The 14,194-nt window shown below is 46.1% G+C and overlaps 2 protein-coding genes across 2 annotated transcripts in view; one reads left to right on the forward strand and one right to left on the reverse strand.

Annotated features, from left to right (window-relative positions):
* LOC115560765 (glucosidase 2 subunit beta) overlaps positions 1–1,089 on the forward strand; it is a 10,843-nt gene extending 9,754 nt beyond the window's left edge. The window contains exon 4 of the mRNA XM_030380296.1: positions 1–1,089. This exon is cut by the window's left edge and continues 1,079 nt beyond it. The gene's annotated coding sequence lies outside the window, so the exon portion shown is untranslated.
* Positions 1,090–3,659: 2,570 nt separating this feature from the next.
* On the reverse strand, positions 3,660–14,186 carry sae1 (SUMO1 activating enzyme subunit 1). Its single transcript, XM_030380292.1, has 9 exons — positions 13,934–14,186; positions 13,483–13,594; positions 13,062–13,235; positions 9,170–9,315; positions 8,781–8,880; positions 8,473–8,578; positions 5,671–5,815; positions 5,119–5,188; positions 3,660–3,994 (listed from the first exon to the last, which is right to left on the reverse strand). Exons 1-9 carry the CDS (start codon positions 14,032–14,034, stop codon positions 3,902–3,904), a joined length of 1,047 nt encoding a protein of 348 aa, XP_030236152.1. The 5' UTR covers positions 14,035–14,186; the 3' UTR covers positions 3,660–3,901.
* Between the last annotated feature and the right edge of the window lie 8 nt (positions 14,187–14,194).

Consider the following 14,194-nt stretch of genomic DNA (forward strand, 5'->3'; position numbering starts at 1 on the left):
GTGGAAGCAGTAGAGCCAGATTACAAGATTTGAATCCAGTGGATTTGAACATTTCCTGAGAGTAAAAAGATATATATCAATCGATTTATAAAGATATGATTTGGATTGATATATAGATATGAAATGGATCGATATAGATATGATTTAGATCTTTTGAAAAGGTATCAATTGATGAACTGAATGATCCCTTACATTTTGTGCAAAAAAAAACAACGTGTTTATATCAGGACCATTATTTATTTTGAAAAGGAGTTTTGCCTTGTTTATGTTTTTCTACGTTTGTTTTTTTAACTTTCGTATAATGATTAATTTATTTGTTCCTTTACATTCCAGATTACGTTTCTATTTAAAATGTTTATTTTCAATAATGTAACAATAATCCTCTCCCATAATTGTCTAAACTCCTTTACAATTTCAATCAATTTGAATCAAACTGCTGTTATAGTTTTGATGATCGGTTTCTGTTCGGGCAGGCCTACGCTGCTAGGTTCAAGTTGGCTCGGTCAGCCCCTCATCTTCTGTTAGAGCCGCTCAACTATCAAGACATTATTCAGCCGTCAGGAAGCTTTCATTTGGTTTCTTTCTGTCTAATAACCACTGTCACTGCCAGACCCAAATGTCATGAAATCGGAGTCCTTTGTATCTTTCTCTTCGGGCCTTATGTGTTCTCGTGTGATGGTTCTCAGTTCACTGTTCTCCTGTTAGCATTTCAAACAGTTATGTTGTGTATTGTCCTGCGCAGCTACAAACACGCAGTTTTGTTAGACAACAGCGACATTTACATTTTTCTAAATACTTCAAATGGTTGTGTTTGACAATTTTCCATGGTATTTTACTGGGCAAAAAAAAGGACGAGGCACTTCCGAACATTTCCGGTAGACTTCCTGTAGTGGAACGTAACGTCCTGTGGTCCTCTCTTTGACTTCCTTGTTGAACAGTGCACTTCCTGGTTACGAGGCTGAAGTTTTGCTGGTCAGCCTGCAGCCCTGCACCAAAGGTTTCGGTGCAGTGTATATTTCTGTTTTCTACATGAATTTTGTACTTATTTTCATTTCACTTTTTTATATAATAAAGATACGTTGATATACATATCCTGTTCTTTCTGCCTCTTAAGTGTGTGTGTGTGTGGGTGCCTGTGTGTGTGTGTTCGTGTGTCAATATGTGTGTGTGTGTGTGTGTGTGTGGCAGGCGTGTGTACATAGTGAACATTGTTGTGTGTGTCACCACGACGCCCATCAGCAAAGGTGAACCCAGTTCAGCTCCAAGAATGAGGGCTGTGTGTGTGTGTGTGTGCGTGTGCGTGTGCGTGTGTGTGTGTGTGTGTGTGTGTATATATGATGGCTTAATTCGAGAAGACCACTTCCAACTGATAAGTGGAGATAACTTGACCACACACACACACACGCACACACACACACACACACATGGCTAGTGTGCTGACAGTAAGACAGTAGTCCAATGCTTCCACAGTGTGGATGGAGGAAGCTGGAAACTTGTATTGACGTGACCTTGGCTGCAGACAGCCCGACCCCATGAGCTTTTGAATAATGAATGCCCATGCCCCTATAAGCTCTGCCTTAAGGCCACACTTGTCTCCCATGGCAGGACTGCTGGGTCTGGGTTACTGTGAAACCAACTGGAACTCCACCTACGACGTGGGAAAGCCAGCTCCAGAAAGTTCTGGAACAGGTTCTGTAACTGACATGATCTAATCAAATCATGTTTTTCCCGCACACAAAATATTCTGCATCTGTACCTTAACTTAAAATACTTTATATTACTGAATTGAAATGTGCTCTTCAAGCCATTTCGGGATGGTTGGTCTTAAAGGAGTTTGGTGGTACACACACAACCACACAAGGGACAAGGAATGTCTTTAACTGATCCACAGAATGGACGGGCAATCATAAGACCACCCTATTGGACCATCTTAGTAGGCCCTGATTGGTTGAAGGTATAGCTAGAAGGTCTGTGATGCTAAGAAGAAGGTCAAAACAGAGAGTAGGTGGATCGAAGAATCCAGGCAAACGATAACAGACCCAATAGGGAGAGCGAGTGATGGAGCACGAGAGAGAGAGTGGAGTACCAAGAGAGAAAGGGGAAAGAGAGAGAGAGAAGGATAAGAGCAGGAGTGATAGAGTAAGAGAGGGCATCAGAGAGCGAGAGAGAGAGAGAGAGAGAGAGAGAGAGAGAGAGAGAGAGAGAGAGAGAGAGAGAGAGAGAGAGAGAGAGTCAGAGAACACATTGAAGATAATCTGTAATAGAGAAAGCAAGCATCAAGGAGCGAGAGAGGAGCGAGATAGATACAGGCAGCAAGAAATAAGTGGAAAGGAGGGGGATGCATGAGGAAAGGAAAGGGTGACAGGAGGATAAGAGAGAGAAACAGGAGGGCAGGAGAGAGGAAGGAGAGGAGCAATTACAGAGCAGCCATTAGGCCCCACTGTGTTGAGAGGGAAAGCTTCAAATTGTGTGTGTGCGTGTGTTTGTTTTACAGATAAGGGTTTTGGTTTAATTAGGGCAGCGTTACAGGCATCCCTAATTAATCTTCTCTCCTAATCCCAGGAAGAGAGCAGAGGCCCACGGTCCCCTTACACACTGTGTTCCCCCCCCCCACCACACTGTTTTCACCGTTGCTGCTGTTAGGTTAGACCAAACACAGCCGTGTTTTCATGCTACCTTGTCTGCCCATTGTGCAGTTGTTGCCCTCAGCCCAGGGAAGGTCAGCCCTTCTGTGTTCCAGCCCTACTGTGTGGTTTCCTCCCTCCGTCGTGTAGCGTTGGGGCGCTCTTGGACTACCTGTATTCTAACCTTTATTTTTTACGTGGACAACACAACTCTGTACAGAACAAGAGGCATCGTATGGGCGTTTGTAGCGAGGCACGCGCATTTTCAACACCTGTCCAAAAGCGAGGCTTTGAGACAGAAAAACGGACAGACATCCTATACAGATATCCATGTACAGTCGATTTAAAACTATTTAAAATTAGTTAAACAGGGTTGGCCAATGTTGCCACATTAGACAGACATAAGCGTTTAATAGGAAGACTTATCCCAAAGCGGAACAATGTGGACTTCCCTTGAACCATATTTTAACTGCTCAATGAAAAGCATTAAAATCATCTTCGTTTTTCAGCTCGGGTCAGTTCAGTTTGGTTTGAATCCTTTTGTTGGGTTGTATTTTAAATCGACCATTTAAGCTGGGCTACAACAAGCTCTGCAGTCTGGCCCGCCTCCTCCAGCAGACACTCTCCCTCTTCATCATGTTGTTCAGGCCCAGACAGCCGTGGCTAGCCCCTTCCTCACTCAAAGTGGTGAGGCCGGTGAAACAGGTTCAACCAGGCCATCCCGCAAGGGCGTGAGGTAGAAAGAGCAGCCAAGCTTCCCGACTGCGACAACAATACCCTCAATGTTGGACGAAGAGATGTCTGATACATCCTGTTGGAGCCATGGGGGGTGTCTGTTTGAGTGGACCAGTAGCATTCAAATAAGACACGATAACAACCTGTCCTTCACTCGGGTGTTGTGTTTAACAGCACACTTTGACGTAACAACCACCATAGCTATCTCGCTGTATCTCCTCCCTGTCATGACTGTACTCATACTTTCATAGAAAAACAATACAAGACGTTATATTAATGACCGGTGACACGAGAGACCACTGAGTTCCAAAAAATGCTTTTATTAGAAAAAAGGTACAAATGACAACGTGTACGCGTGTGATCAAACGGTTCCTACGAGCAGACTGTCCGGAAAGGAGACGACCAGACGCAGGAACGTGGAACAAACGAGGATATAAACCGTCCTACAAAAAAAATTGTCTTCTTGAAAGAGTCGCCATCGTCCGCGACAGCATGCGTCACTCTCCCTGCTCAGCGGCAGGGGATGGGGGGGGGATCGACCATCACTGGGGGCCGAAGTAGTCGACCACACCATTGCCTTTGCGACCATCGAAGAAGAAGATGTTCTTGTGCGGCGCGTCTCTCTGGGAAAGGGCCTGGGGGGGGGAGGGAGGGAGGGAGAGAAAGAGGGAGGGAGGGAGGGAGAGAAAGAGGGAGGGAGGGAAAGAGGGAGGGAGGGAGGGAGGGAAGAAGAGAGGGAGGGAGAGAAAGAGGGAGGGAGGGAGGGAGAGAAAGAGGGAGGGAGGGAGGGAAGAGGAGAGGGAGGGAGAGAAAGAGGGAGGGAGGGAGGGAGAGAAAGAGGGAGGGAGAGAAAGAGGGAGGGAGGGACGGAGGGAAGAAGGGAGGGAGGGAGAGAAAGAGGGAGGGAGAGAGGGAAGAAGGGAGGGAGGTAGAGAGATTAAGCCGTAGCCTCAAAGTAGAATTAGATTTGACCTAATCAATTAAAAACACTTTAACTCAATAGAATTCTTCCACAGTTCTTAGGTTGGCAGCTGTGCTCAGACCCTGGATGAGGGGCACAACAGCAGGACAGGCAGAGCCCCCGTCTGCCCACACAGCCTGTGATCTCAGACCAGACGCTGCCCAGAGCTGTGACCAGGCACCAACGGAGGCTTTAAACTTACATCAGTTATCCAACGTGGCTTCAACAACAGGATCAAGCTGAGCAAGCTTGTCTGCAATCACACACACGCACGCGTACAACAAGGGCGTGTGTGTGTGTATGTGTGTGTCTGTGTGAGGGGGAGCAAGTAGCAATCTGGCCAGCGAGACGTCAGTTGCAGTCGGTTTCATCATCGCAAGCGAGACAGCTAGTTGGCCTTGTGCCAAGAGAACACACACACACACACACACAGCTGTGGGCTATACTCATGTTCCCTCTAGGTGAACTGAGTTCATCACAGGGATCTCTAATCTAGTTTGGTGTTCGAAAGGGAAACTTCCTTTGATTTTATTGAGGTAATGAATTCATTTATAGTGAGATTGGCAACAGTTATTTTCTGCTTCTGGGATTGATGCTTGGAATATCAGATCACACTTAGGTAAACAGCTTCAACAAGTGCTTTAATTACTACTGATTAGCACTGCTTAAACCAAGTAATGTGAATGCAATATATCACAAGATCCAAGGGGATTTACGCTTCTGATTATTGGTGGTGCCGCACAAGACTGAGTAAGAGTGTGATGCAATGTGTCATGTGCCTTATTTGGGTTGACTTACCTTGACGACTTCCTGTCCCAGGACTCCGCCCACCACGGCACATACCGGGGCCATCTCAGAGAAACAGTAGCTGTGCGAAGAACACACACAAGTTTTCCCATTGGATCAACTTGATTCGTTTGGAACATTGGAGGCCAAGCCAGACATATGTTGGCCGTGAAAAGCAGATTAAAGTGTTAGGATCGATTTCCTTAGGCTAGCCGTTATTAGATCCATCCTTTACAGCTCGGGCACGCAAACAAAATTATTCATCAAAAAAAGTCTGGGATATTGACAACAATCGAAAGGACCACAACGAATCCAACCATCGCATAAGACCCACCCTTCTTAAGAAAAAACTATTATTGACCCTAAAGTGCTTTCTGAACGGCGGAAATTGTGTCAGCTAAAGTCACATGCTAGCAAATGTAAGTGACAGAGGGGTTGACGTGATATCGCTTAAGTTTTGCGATTGGACTTGTAGCATTAGGTTACTCCTTCAGTGATTTACTTGAATGCCTCCGCTCCCAGGAGGTCTGATGGTAGACCGGCGGAGGAGGGGGGGGGGGTTACCTGACAAAGTCGTCGCTGAGCAGCTCTCTGTTCAGCCCCATGGACTCCAGCACGTCGTCTCGAATCTGGCGCAGCAGCCGAGCGTCCTCCCCCGAGGACTGGGGGGCGGGGTCGCGACCTTTGTCCGTGCGGAACTTCAGCAGAACTGCGAAGGCCGCAGAAAGGGGCGGGAACAGGACGAGTCGAGAATGTTTTAGTAGAATGGAAGTGGGTACCCATGTTGTGTGAACAATGTTTTAGTTATTGGGACAAATTAAGTGACATGGCTGTATGGCCCGGAGTACCTTGTCTAACACACACACACACACACACACACACACACACACACACACACACACACACACACACACACACACACACCAACTGTATGAAGCAGATGAACAGATACTCTGAAATCCGTGTGTGCGTGCGTGCATGCGTGCGTGCGTGTGTGTGAAACTTGTGGTCTGATTTCTGCGAATCCGATGCTCAATTCTTTGAGATCGACTAAATGTTCTGAGAAGTGACTTAGGCTCAGATTATAAATTGTTACTCGTCAGTTGTCCATTGTATGATGTCTCTCAGCAGGATAGGTGAGTTTTGAACGGTGGTTTGTGGAAATCAGAGCCTTATGTTATGTTATAATATCAGGGTTACATCGCATCACTAATTCTACTTTCAGAACGAGTGAATCCCGCTAGAACACACACACACACACACACACACACACACACACACACACTTCCTGTTTCGGGTCGATATTAACAAAAGCCACATGAGAAAAAAAAAAGTTCCTCCCACGGACATTTCCAGCACGCGTACACACACGGCGTGCAAACATTATTTCCACATTATGACCTGCTATCAGTGCATCTGCCAGTCATAGAGAGTCACAGACTGGCACGGGGAAATCATCTCAGCTCTGATTTGAAACACAACAGTAGGTGGATGGAACAGGCACCGGTATCTGATCATCTGTGTGTGTTTGGTCTGGCGGGTAAAGGAAGAAGCAAAAGAGCCCACCGGCTTAACATCACATTCAAAAGACGCTCAAAAAAGGGGAAGGGAAAAACGTGCACGGCGCTCGTCTATTCTGTTCCACCATTTCAAGATGATATCTGCAAATCATAGACATAAAAACTAGCATGCAAAGAGTGTACAAACGAAAAACAACAACCCACTGTGCGTGCGCGCATCCTTAGCTTACAAACCCCACAGGACTGATTATGCAAATCGTTTTGACCTAGCCGCAGGGTAAAAAAAGAACAGAAAAAGACAAAAACAGCCCTGTGTTCCTTGCCCTCCATCTCACATCTCTTTGTTCTGCGGCTTTGGTCATGAGACAGGAAGCAGTTGTGTTACCAGGAAGTAGAGCTTCCTCCGCACCGCAACGACACCTCTATTAATAGAAAAGTCTATCCTAATAATAATATCAAAGTTACATAGCCTACTTTTTAAACTAGTTAAGTGGATATGCTTTGTATATATTCTGATCACACGAAAGAGATAGCTCGCCTTCCTACCCCAGCTTAAAGGCGTCGTGTCATAGCTTTTCAAATGTTCTTGTAGCCAAGGCACAATTCCTCCATGATAGTAAAAGGTTGCTAGTTCGATCCCCAGCTCCTCCTAGCTGAGTGTTGATGTGTCCCTTAGCAAGACACTTAACCCTAACTGCTCCTGACGAGCTGGCTGTCGCCTTGCATGGTTGGACTCTGCCGTCGGTGTGTCAATGTGTGTATTGACCGATGTAAGTCGGTTTGGATAATAGCATCTGCTAAATGCCCTAATTGTAATTGTAGTGTTAACCCGCAATTAAAGAACCTTGTACACCCATAGTTAGCACGGAGATGCTTGGTAAATGCCGGCTGTGAGTGCACCAGGTCATGACCATTCGGGTGTAAATAAACACTTCAAATCCAGTTTTATTTACATCTCTTACCCCCACGTCTATTCTGCTGCCCACCTCGTTGTCTGTGGAAAGTAAACTTTCGCAACTTAAAAAAATAAGTGACCTTAAAGGTGTCTGGACACATGCCAGCTGTGCCATGACACAGGGGGCGACGTTTCACTTCCTGGACATCTGGGGTCCAATCGGCTGGTCCGATCGTGGGGCACATTTGGCAGACCGTGGCGAGGCGGTGGCGGTGGGAAGCGTCACGCTCCAGCGTGCGTGTGTGCGTGCGGCTGCAGGAGCAGGTGGAGACAACACCACAACAACAACAACCACTACCACCACCACCACACCCATCGCCTCGCTAAAAGGTCACCTGACCAAAAATAAACCCTGAAACCGGAAGAGGAGCGTTCACGGTCTGTTATTAGTCTCTACATTTAAACCAGAGACGTCTGCAGACATGTATGTGGTAGACAGGTGTAGCTGATCTCCTTCTACTGATGTTATTTGAATAGCTTTCAGAACCTCGTTGTTTTGATGATGATCTTAATGCTGAAATATCTTTCTCAAACAGAGACTTCCTGAAGCACCTTCAACCTTTGTGTTCTGGAAACACATGATCTTAGAATTCCTCGCACCGATGCCAGGCAGGGATTACGCTGGGGTTTTTGATTCGAGTCTCATTCGTCACACATCATACTACAGATGACGGAGAGATTCACAGGTTCAATCTCAGTGGGAGGTATAAGAATACAGAATATACAATCTGTTCCACTGCGGGGATGCCATAATCCTGGCGTGGGTTTCTGTGTGTAACCACACTAGTGGAGTCATATAATGATGCCTTGTCGATTACAGCTGTTGGCAAATAATTTGACAACTTGCTCCACTGAAGCAGCCTTGTTCTCCATGTGTGGGCGTCTTCGTACCGTGGAGGAGGAAGTAATCCACAGGCGTGCGCTTTAAACCCGCCTTGGCCTTCTCCGTTGTCCAATCCACCTCCAGCGCCTCCTTCAGGGAGCAAAAGCTGGCCGTCTGATTGGTCGCAGGGCAGGAAGGAAAGACAAGGAAAATTTGTCAGGAATGAAAGAATACTGCAGTGTGTAGTTGGAATGTAACTGTATGAAATGTAAATGCACTTTGTGCATCTGCTTGAGTGCTGTATAAGGTTTATTGCATTATTATTTCAGAAGCACGCACACACGCACACACACACACACACACACACACACACTACCTTTTTGACCATTGTGGTCTCGTTGGGGTCGACCTTGGCCTTCTTGGCTTTGGGTCCGTCGTTGGTGTCCCCGGAGGGCTTTACCATTTTGGGCTTCTCTCTACAGAGGTGGAGAGTTGGTGGAGGAAGGAAATTAAGGTGTAACGAGTTGGGCAACTCCTGCGTGAAAACTTAATGTTGGCAACAGAGCATGCATGATTAACCACTGCCTTTGACAGAGACTCTCATTGTTTACAGACTTTACATTGATCTTTCCCCCATTCCTTTGTTTATTGATACTTCAGATGAACTCTCCGCCAAGACGGGTTACTCAGAGCAATGCAAAAATTGTGACACACACACACACACACACACACACAAACACACACGGTTGAAGCAGACGGACTCACTCGACGTAGTTGTATTCCGGTCCGAGGTCCGAGAACATGTAACCGTAGTAACCGTACACGTTCCCGCAGAACACCTTGATGTTGTGTTTGGAGCAGAGCTGGTCCACGCGCACCATCAGGTCCCGAGAACAACACGTCAGACACACCTATAGGGACGGGTGGAGGGTTATTCGTCTGGCCTCCTGCTGTTTTCCCCCTTCCCCGTCAGAGCTTGGTCGCTGACCCCGGCTGTGACCCGCAGACACCTTTTCCCTGCCCTCATGCCCCTCCCTGCCTGGTTCCTTTCTCTGACCCCAACACCTGCCAAACACCTGTCTCTCATCCGTTCACTATACTTGAGTTTATCATCTGTTTAAGTGTATTCACCTTCACACAATTACGATTAGGGCATTTAGCAGACGCCTTTATCCAAAGCGACTTAAATCGGTTAATACACACGTTGACACACCGACGGCAGAGTCAACCATGCAAGGCGACAGCCAGCTCGTCAGGAGCACTTAGGGCTTAAGCACTTTAGTGTCTTGCTCAGGGACACATCGACACTCAGCTAGGAGGATTTGGGGATCGAACTAGCAACCTTTCGGTTACAAGACAACTGCTCTACCTCCTGAGCTAAGCCGACCCAGCTTATGCCAGACCTCTGTCTCTATCTCCCTTTCTGTTCTTAAGCAATTGATCAACAGAGCAACTGAGTGGTTGCCGGTATTATCATCAACAACAGTCCAACAACAGATCCCCGTCTCTGACCCCCACATTAAGTAGATTCAATGTATGCCCCTCAGACCATCAGTTCACGGGCCCATCTTGCCCAGGTATCACATCACACCCAGACAATTGTTCAACCTAGAGGGGGAGTAGGCGGTTTGTGAGTGGATTGATTTTAATAACAGTAAGTTAACCCAATAGGACCTAGTTCGTTAGACCTTTTAAGTATCAATAAGCTAATGATTGGAGGTAACCGAGAGCGCCGCCCTTGTTATGTGCTTTATTATACTGTGTTTTGCGATGAATTGAACACATTAATCATGGGAAGAATCATGGGAACAATGATGGGACTGAAGAAAATGGAAGAATAAGCAGAGAAGTTTGGTAACCAGAGAAGGACTCTGGTGATAGTTTTGGGTATCTTGCTTGAGCCCAGGAATAAAGTGTGACAACGTATTGACTCTGCTTTTGTTTTGGAAGAAAAGCATTTCGAAACTTTGAGCCTTTTATTTGTACAAACTTCCTCATTTGGCGAGCTAGCCAGGGGTCTAGAAGAGAACCACAAGGACCCCAGATTGTTTTGACGGCGGACAGAGTTGCCGATGACTTCCTGGTGATGACCCAACCCGATGGCTCCACTGATAACTCCTTACGACGAACAATAAGCCGTCATATGATCCACCATACACACATGTGGCCTGTTATCTCTTTAACAGGTCCTACCCCACTGTGTGGCAAAAAGCCATTCAACGGTCGTTATGGTTTGATAATTAACGTTAGATAATCATTTACCTTAATAACAATGAACCTAGAAGGGAGCAACAACAAAGAATATACAATTAAGAACAACCACAGGCATTAAGCGTGTGATTATCATTGTTAGATCACGCATCTGATTAAACATTTGAGAGAGAGACTAAAACTGAAGCGCCACCACTGAGACCAGCTTGTTTACCCAAGGTGCCGGGCCGGCCAAGGCGGTCGTACACCAGAGGGTGGGGCGGCTAGGCACAGACGATCATGATTGCTGAGACAACACCAACTTTTCCCATTGTCAACAAGGGCGCTTTGTAAGGGCGCTGGCTGTGTCTTATCCAACTGAGGCAGAGACCGCCCCAACAGCCGTGTGTGTCCTTTGATAAAGATGTACTAGGACGGTCAGGCTGACCCCACCTACAGTCAACAAACCTCATCAACATGGCCATGCGTGAACCATGTGCTAGGGCCGTGCCGGCGTCATCTTTGACTTGCATCATCTAGAGATGAGCTCAGAGCCCGCCCACACACACGGCTGCACTACACTTTACTTACATTAAGCGCTTTCAATCTAAGCTTATTTTCTTTCGTCCTTTCTTTCTTTTTTGTTGTTGAATGAATGTGGATGAGGACCAGGGGTGCCAGTTCACGTAAAATACGTTTTTGTGCTCTGAGGTCAACTGTGTTTGAGAGGAACTAGGGAACACACACACACACACACACACACACACACACACACACACACACACACACACACACACGCACGCACACACACACGCACGCCGGGTGCGGCTGTGTTCATGCCATATAATTGGGGGATGTGGTTTAACATATCGGATTGTTTCCTGAAAGAAGCAGACAAAGTGCGTGAACTGCTGAACTCACCTCGGTCAGTGCAGACCATCCTGGTAGACAACACGGCACCAACGCTCCTCATCATATCACACATTGTGTGTGCTAGTATGCAGCTTTTTATCCGCTGGGTTCATGAACGACTTGGTATTGTAAGTAAGTACCCAGATGGATAGCATGGCAACCTAGCGTCCTGTATACTTACAAGCACCCAGATGGTCTTTGTTTATCTGCTGCACATAATTGGGATACTTCTATAAAAATACTTTTTTTTTTTAGCAGACTCCAAAAGCTTCTTTGAACCTCGTCCATGTCCTGCTGGGACACACACACACACACACACACACACACACACACACACACACACACACACACACACACTGGGGCCTTCAATAATAAATTAAATAAATCTCTAATTTCCAGTTAAAACAGTCTCAGCCTGCTCCCCCCCCCCCCCCCCCCCCCCCTCCTCAAACCCTTTTCTCCCTCCTCACTCAATCCCAATCTCCCAAATGATCCCTTCCTCCCTCTTCTTCTCTCCCCCTCTGACTCGCTGCCTCCTCCAACCTTCCTTGTCTTCCTCCCTCTCTCGGACCCCCCCCCCCCCCCCCCCCCAGGCACGAGGGTTCGGATATCGTCGGTGCCGGCCAGACAGAGTAGCGGGGAAGAAACTTGGGCATTGCAACCCTTTCAACAGATTTCAAACCCAAGCTAGCGCTGCTTTCATGTGTTCCCGAGCCAGACACCGTGCTAGTCACAGCCAGACAGCCAGGCTGTCTGCTTTCCAATACTCGTTTTTCTCTGCTTACCCTTTGTTAGCTTTCCATATAAAGTAATAGTGGTGTGGAAACTTATAAAGTTGTCTTCTTGTAGGTTCTTATAAGATATGATCTGTTATGAGTGTGAAGACCACACGTTGAAATAATACAATGGTGCTGATCAAATTGAATTGGGAGAGGCAATTATGAGGACAAATATTAATGACATTCATGTATTTTTGGTACATGAATGTCAGTAGTGATGCCCCATTTGGAGGCCGATATTAACAAACAAAATAGTACTTTACTAATCTACTAATATTATCTACTAATACTAAGTTGAATAATTAAAAGAAAAAAGATCCCTGCTGTTGCACAAGCAATGTTTGAACCACATCACCAATGTATGAACACAAAACAAGTACAGTGATTATTTTCCAACTAGATTGTGTACACCAGGCACTTAAGCAAACAACATAGATTAAACAGTGCGATAAGGGCACCACCTAGTGGTCATATTACATATTGCAAAGATAAGTATGGAGGTTTTCAAAAGCCTGTTAGAAATAGCTATATCCTAAATTACTCGAAATACTGGTACCACTGGTATCCTGATATACCAAAGATACTGCCTATAGCCACACATTTGATAAGCTTGTTCTCCCTAGCCGCCAAAATATGCATATGTTACCTCACAATTTACAACCCCACCATTCTGAACTTGGTCGATTGGCTTGTTTACAATGTGGAGTAGACACAGCCCCTACCCCCACCCTCAAATAGAACATGAGGTAGGATCCCAGCAAGGGGGATAAACTGACCGCATCAAACTGTAGGAAGAAGTCGTCGGGTTGGTCTTCAGCCCTCTCTGCCTGGGCTCGGACCTCCACCATCGGATTGAGGTACTGAGCGCGCTCCAGAGACGCCTGGGCTCGGTTCTCCCCCTGGGCCGTCACAGGAACCAGGAACTGGGCCCTGCACGACTCCTGGGACACCTGGGAGGAGGTAGGGGGATGGGGGAAGGTGGTACTGTCAGACCACTTTCGTAATTATCTTAGAAAGGGATAATACAAGTATTCATTACCAATCTGTGAATAACTACGTGAGTATGTCCATATCAATTATATAATTGAGGGAAAGATGGTGGTGGGCTACTTTGTTACTTCGCATAAAATACATTTTCAGATGTCGTTCAATAGTAAAACAGCACATAGTGTATGTGACCATCTGTGTGTAATATACCTTTTCATGATCCAGCATCGTGAGTCCCTTCACTCCAGCCAGAATCAGATTCTTGGCCACTTCCGCCCCGAGACCACCTAAGCCCACAAGTAGCACTCGAGACCCCCGCAGTCTGGAGTAAAAAAATCACAGCAAACTTGTTAACCCCAAACTGGCTGATAAAGTAACAAAACACAAGTTAACAAGATCTAAAGATTGAGATTATTGAGCGTTAACACGTAAACAAAGAGGCACATAAAATAAGATGGGCATAGGATAAAAATATAAATTAAGGAAATGCATTACATGTATGAAAGGCAAGGTTGAATACGTTGAACCTCGATTTTATTGTTTCATTTCTTATATCAGTATAATATTTAAAGCTTTAATGAATAGTTGTGGATACTTTTTAAAACCGCTAGGATCCGATGGGAGGCTCAATGTTATTCACTGTTAGCATTTCAATCGTTACCTCTTTTGTGCATCTAGTCCCCATAGCCGGATCTGTCGATCGTACTGGGCAGCCTCTTCCTCGCTAATAATCGGGTCCTCCTTCGCAATCATATCAATCATTTCAGATTGTAAAACAGTTAATAATTTATGGATAATATAGGAGATTGTATATCTATTACGGTAGTTTGAATTGATGCTAAAATCCCGCTGACTTTCGGACGCTGAATGATGACGCACTGAGAGGAGCAGAAGGGCCTAGTAATCTCGCGTTGACTCCTTT

This window comes from Gadus morhua, chromosome 16 (genome assembly GCF_902167405.1).
Source record: "Gadus morhua chromosome 16, gadMor3.0, whole genome shotgun sequence".
Lineage (NCBI taxonomy): Eukaryota > Metazoa > Chordata > Actinopteri > Gadiformes > Gadidae > Gadus > Gadus morhua.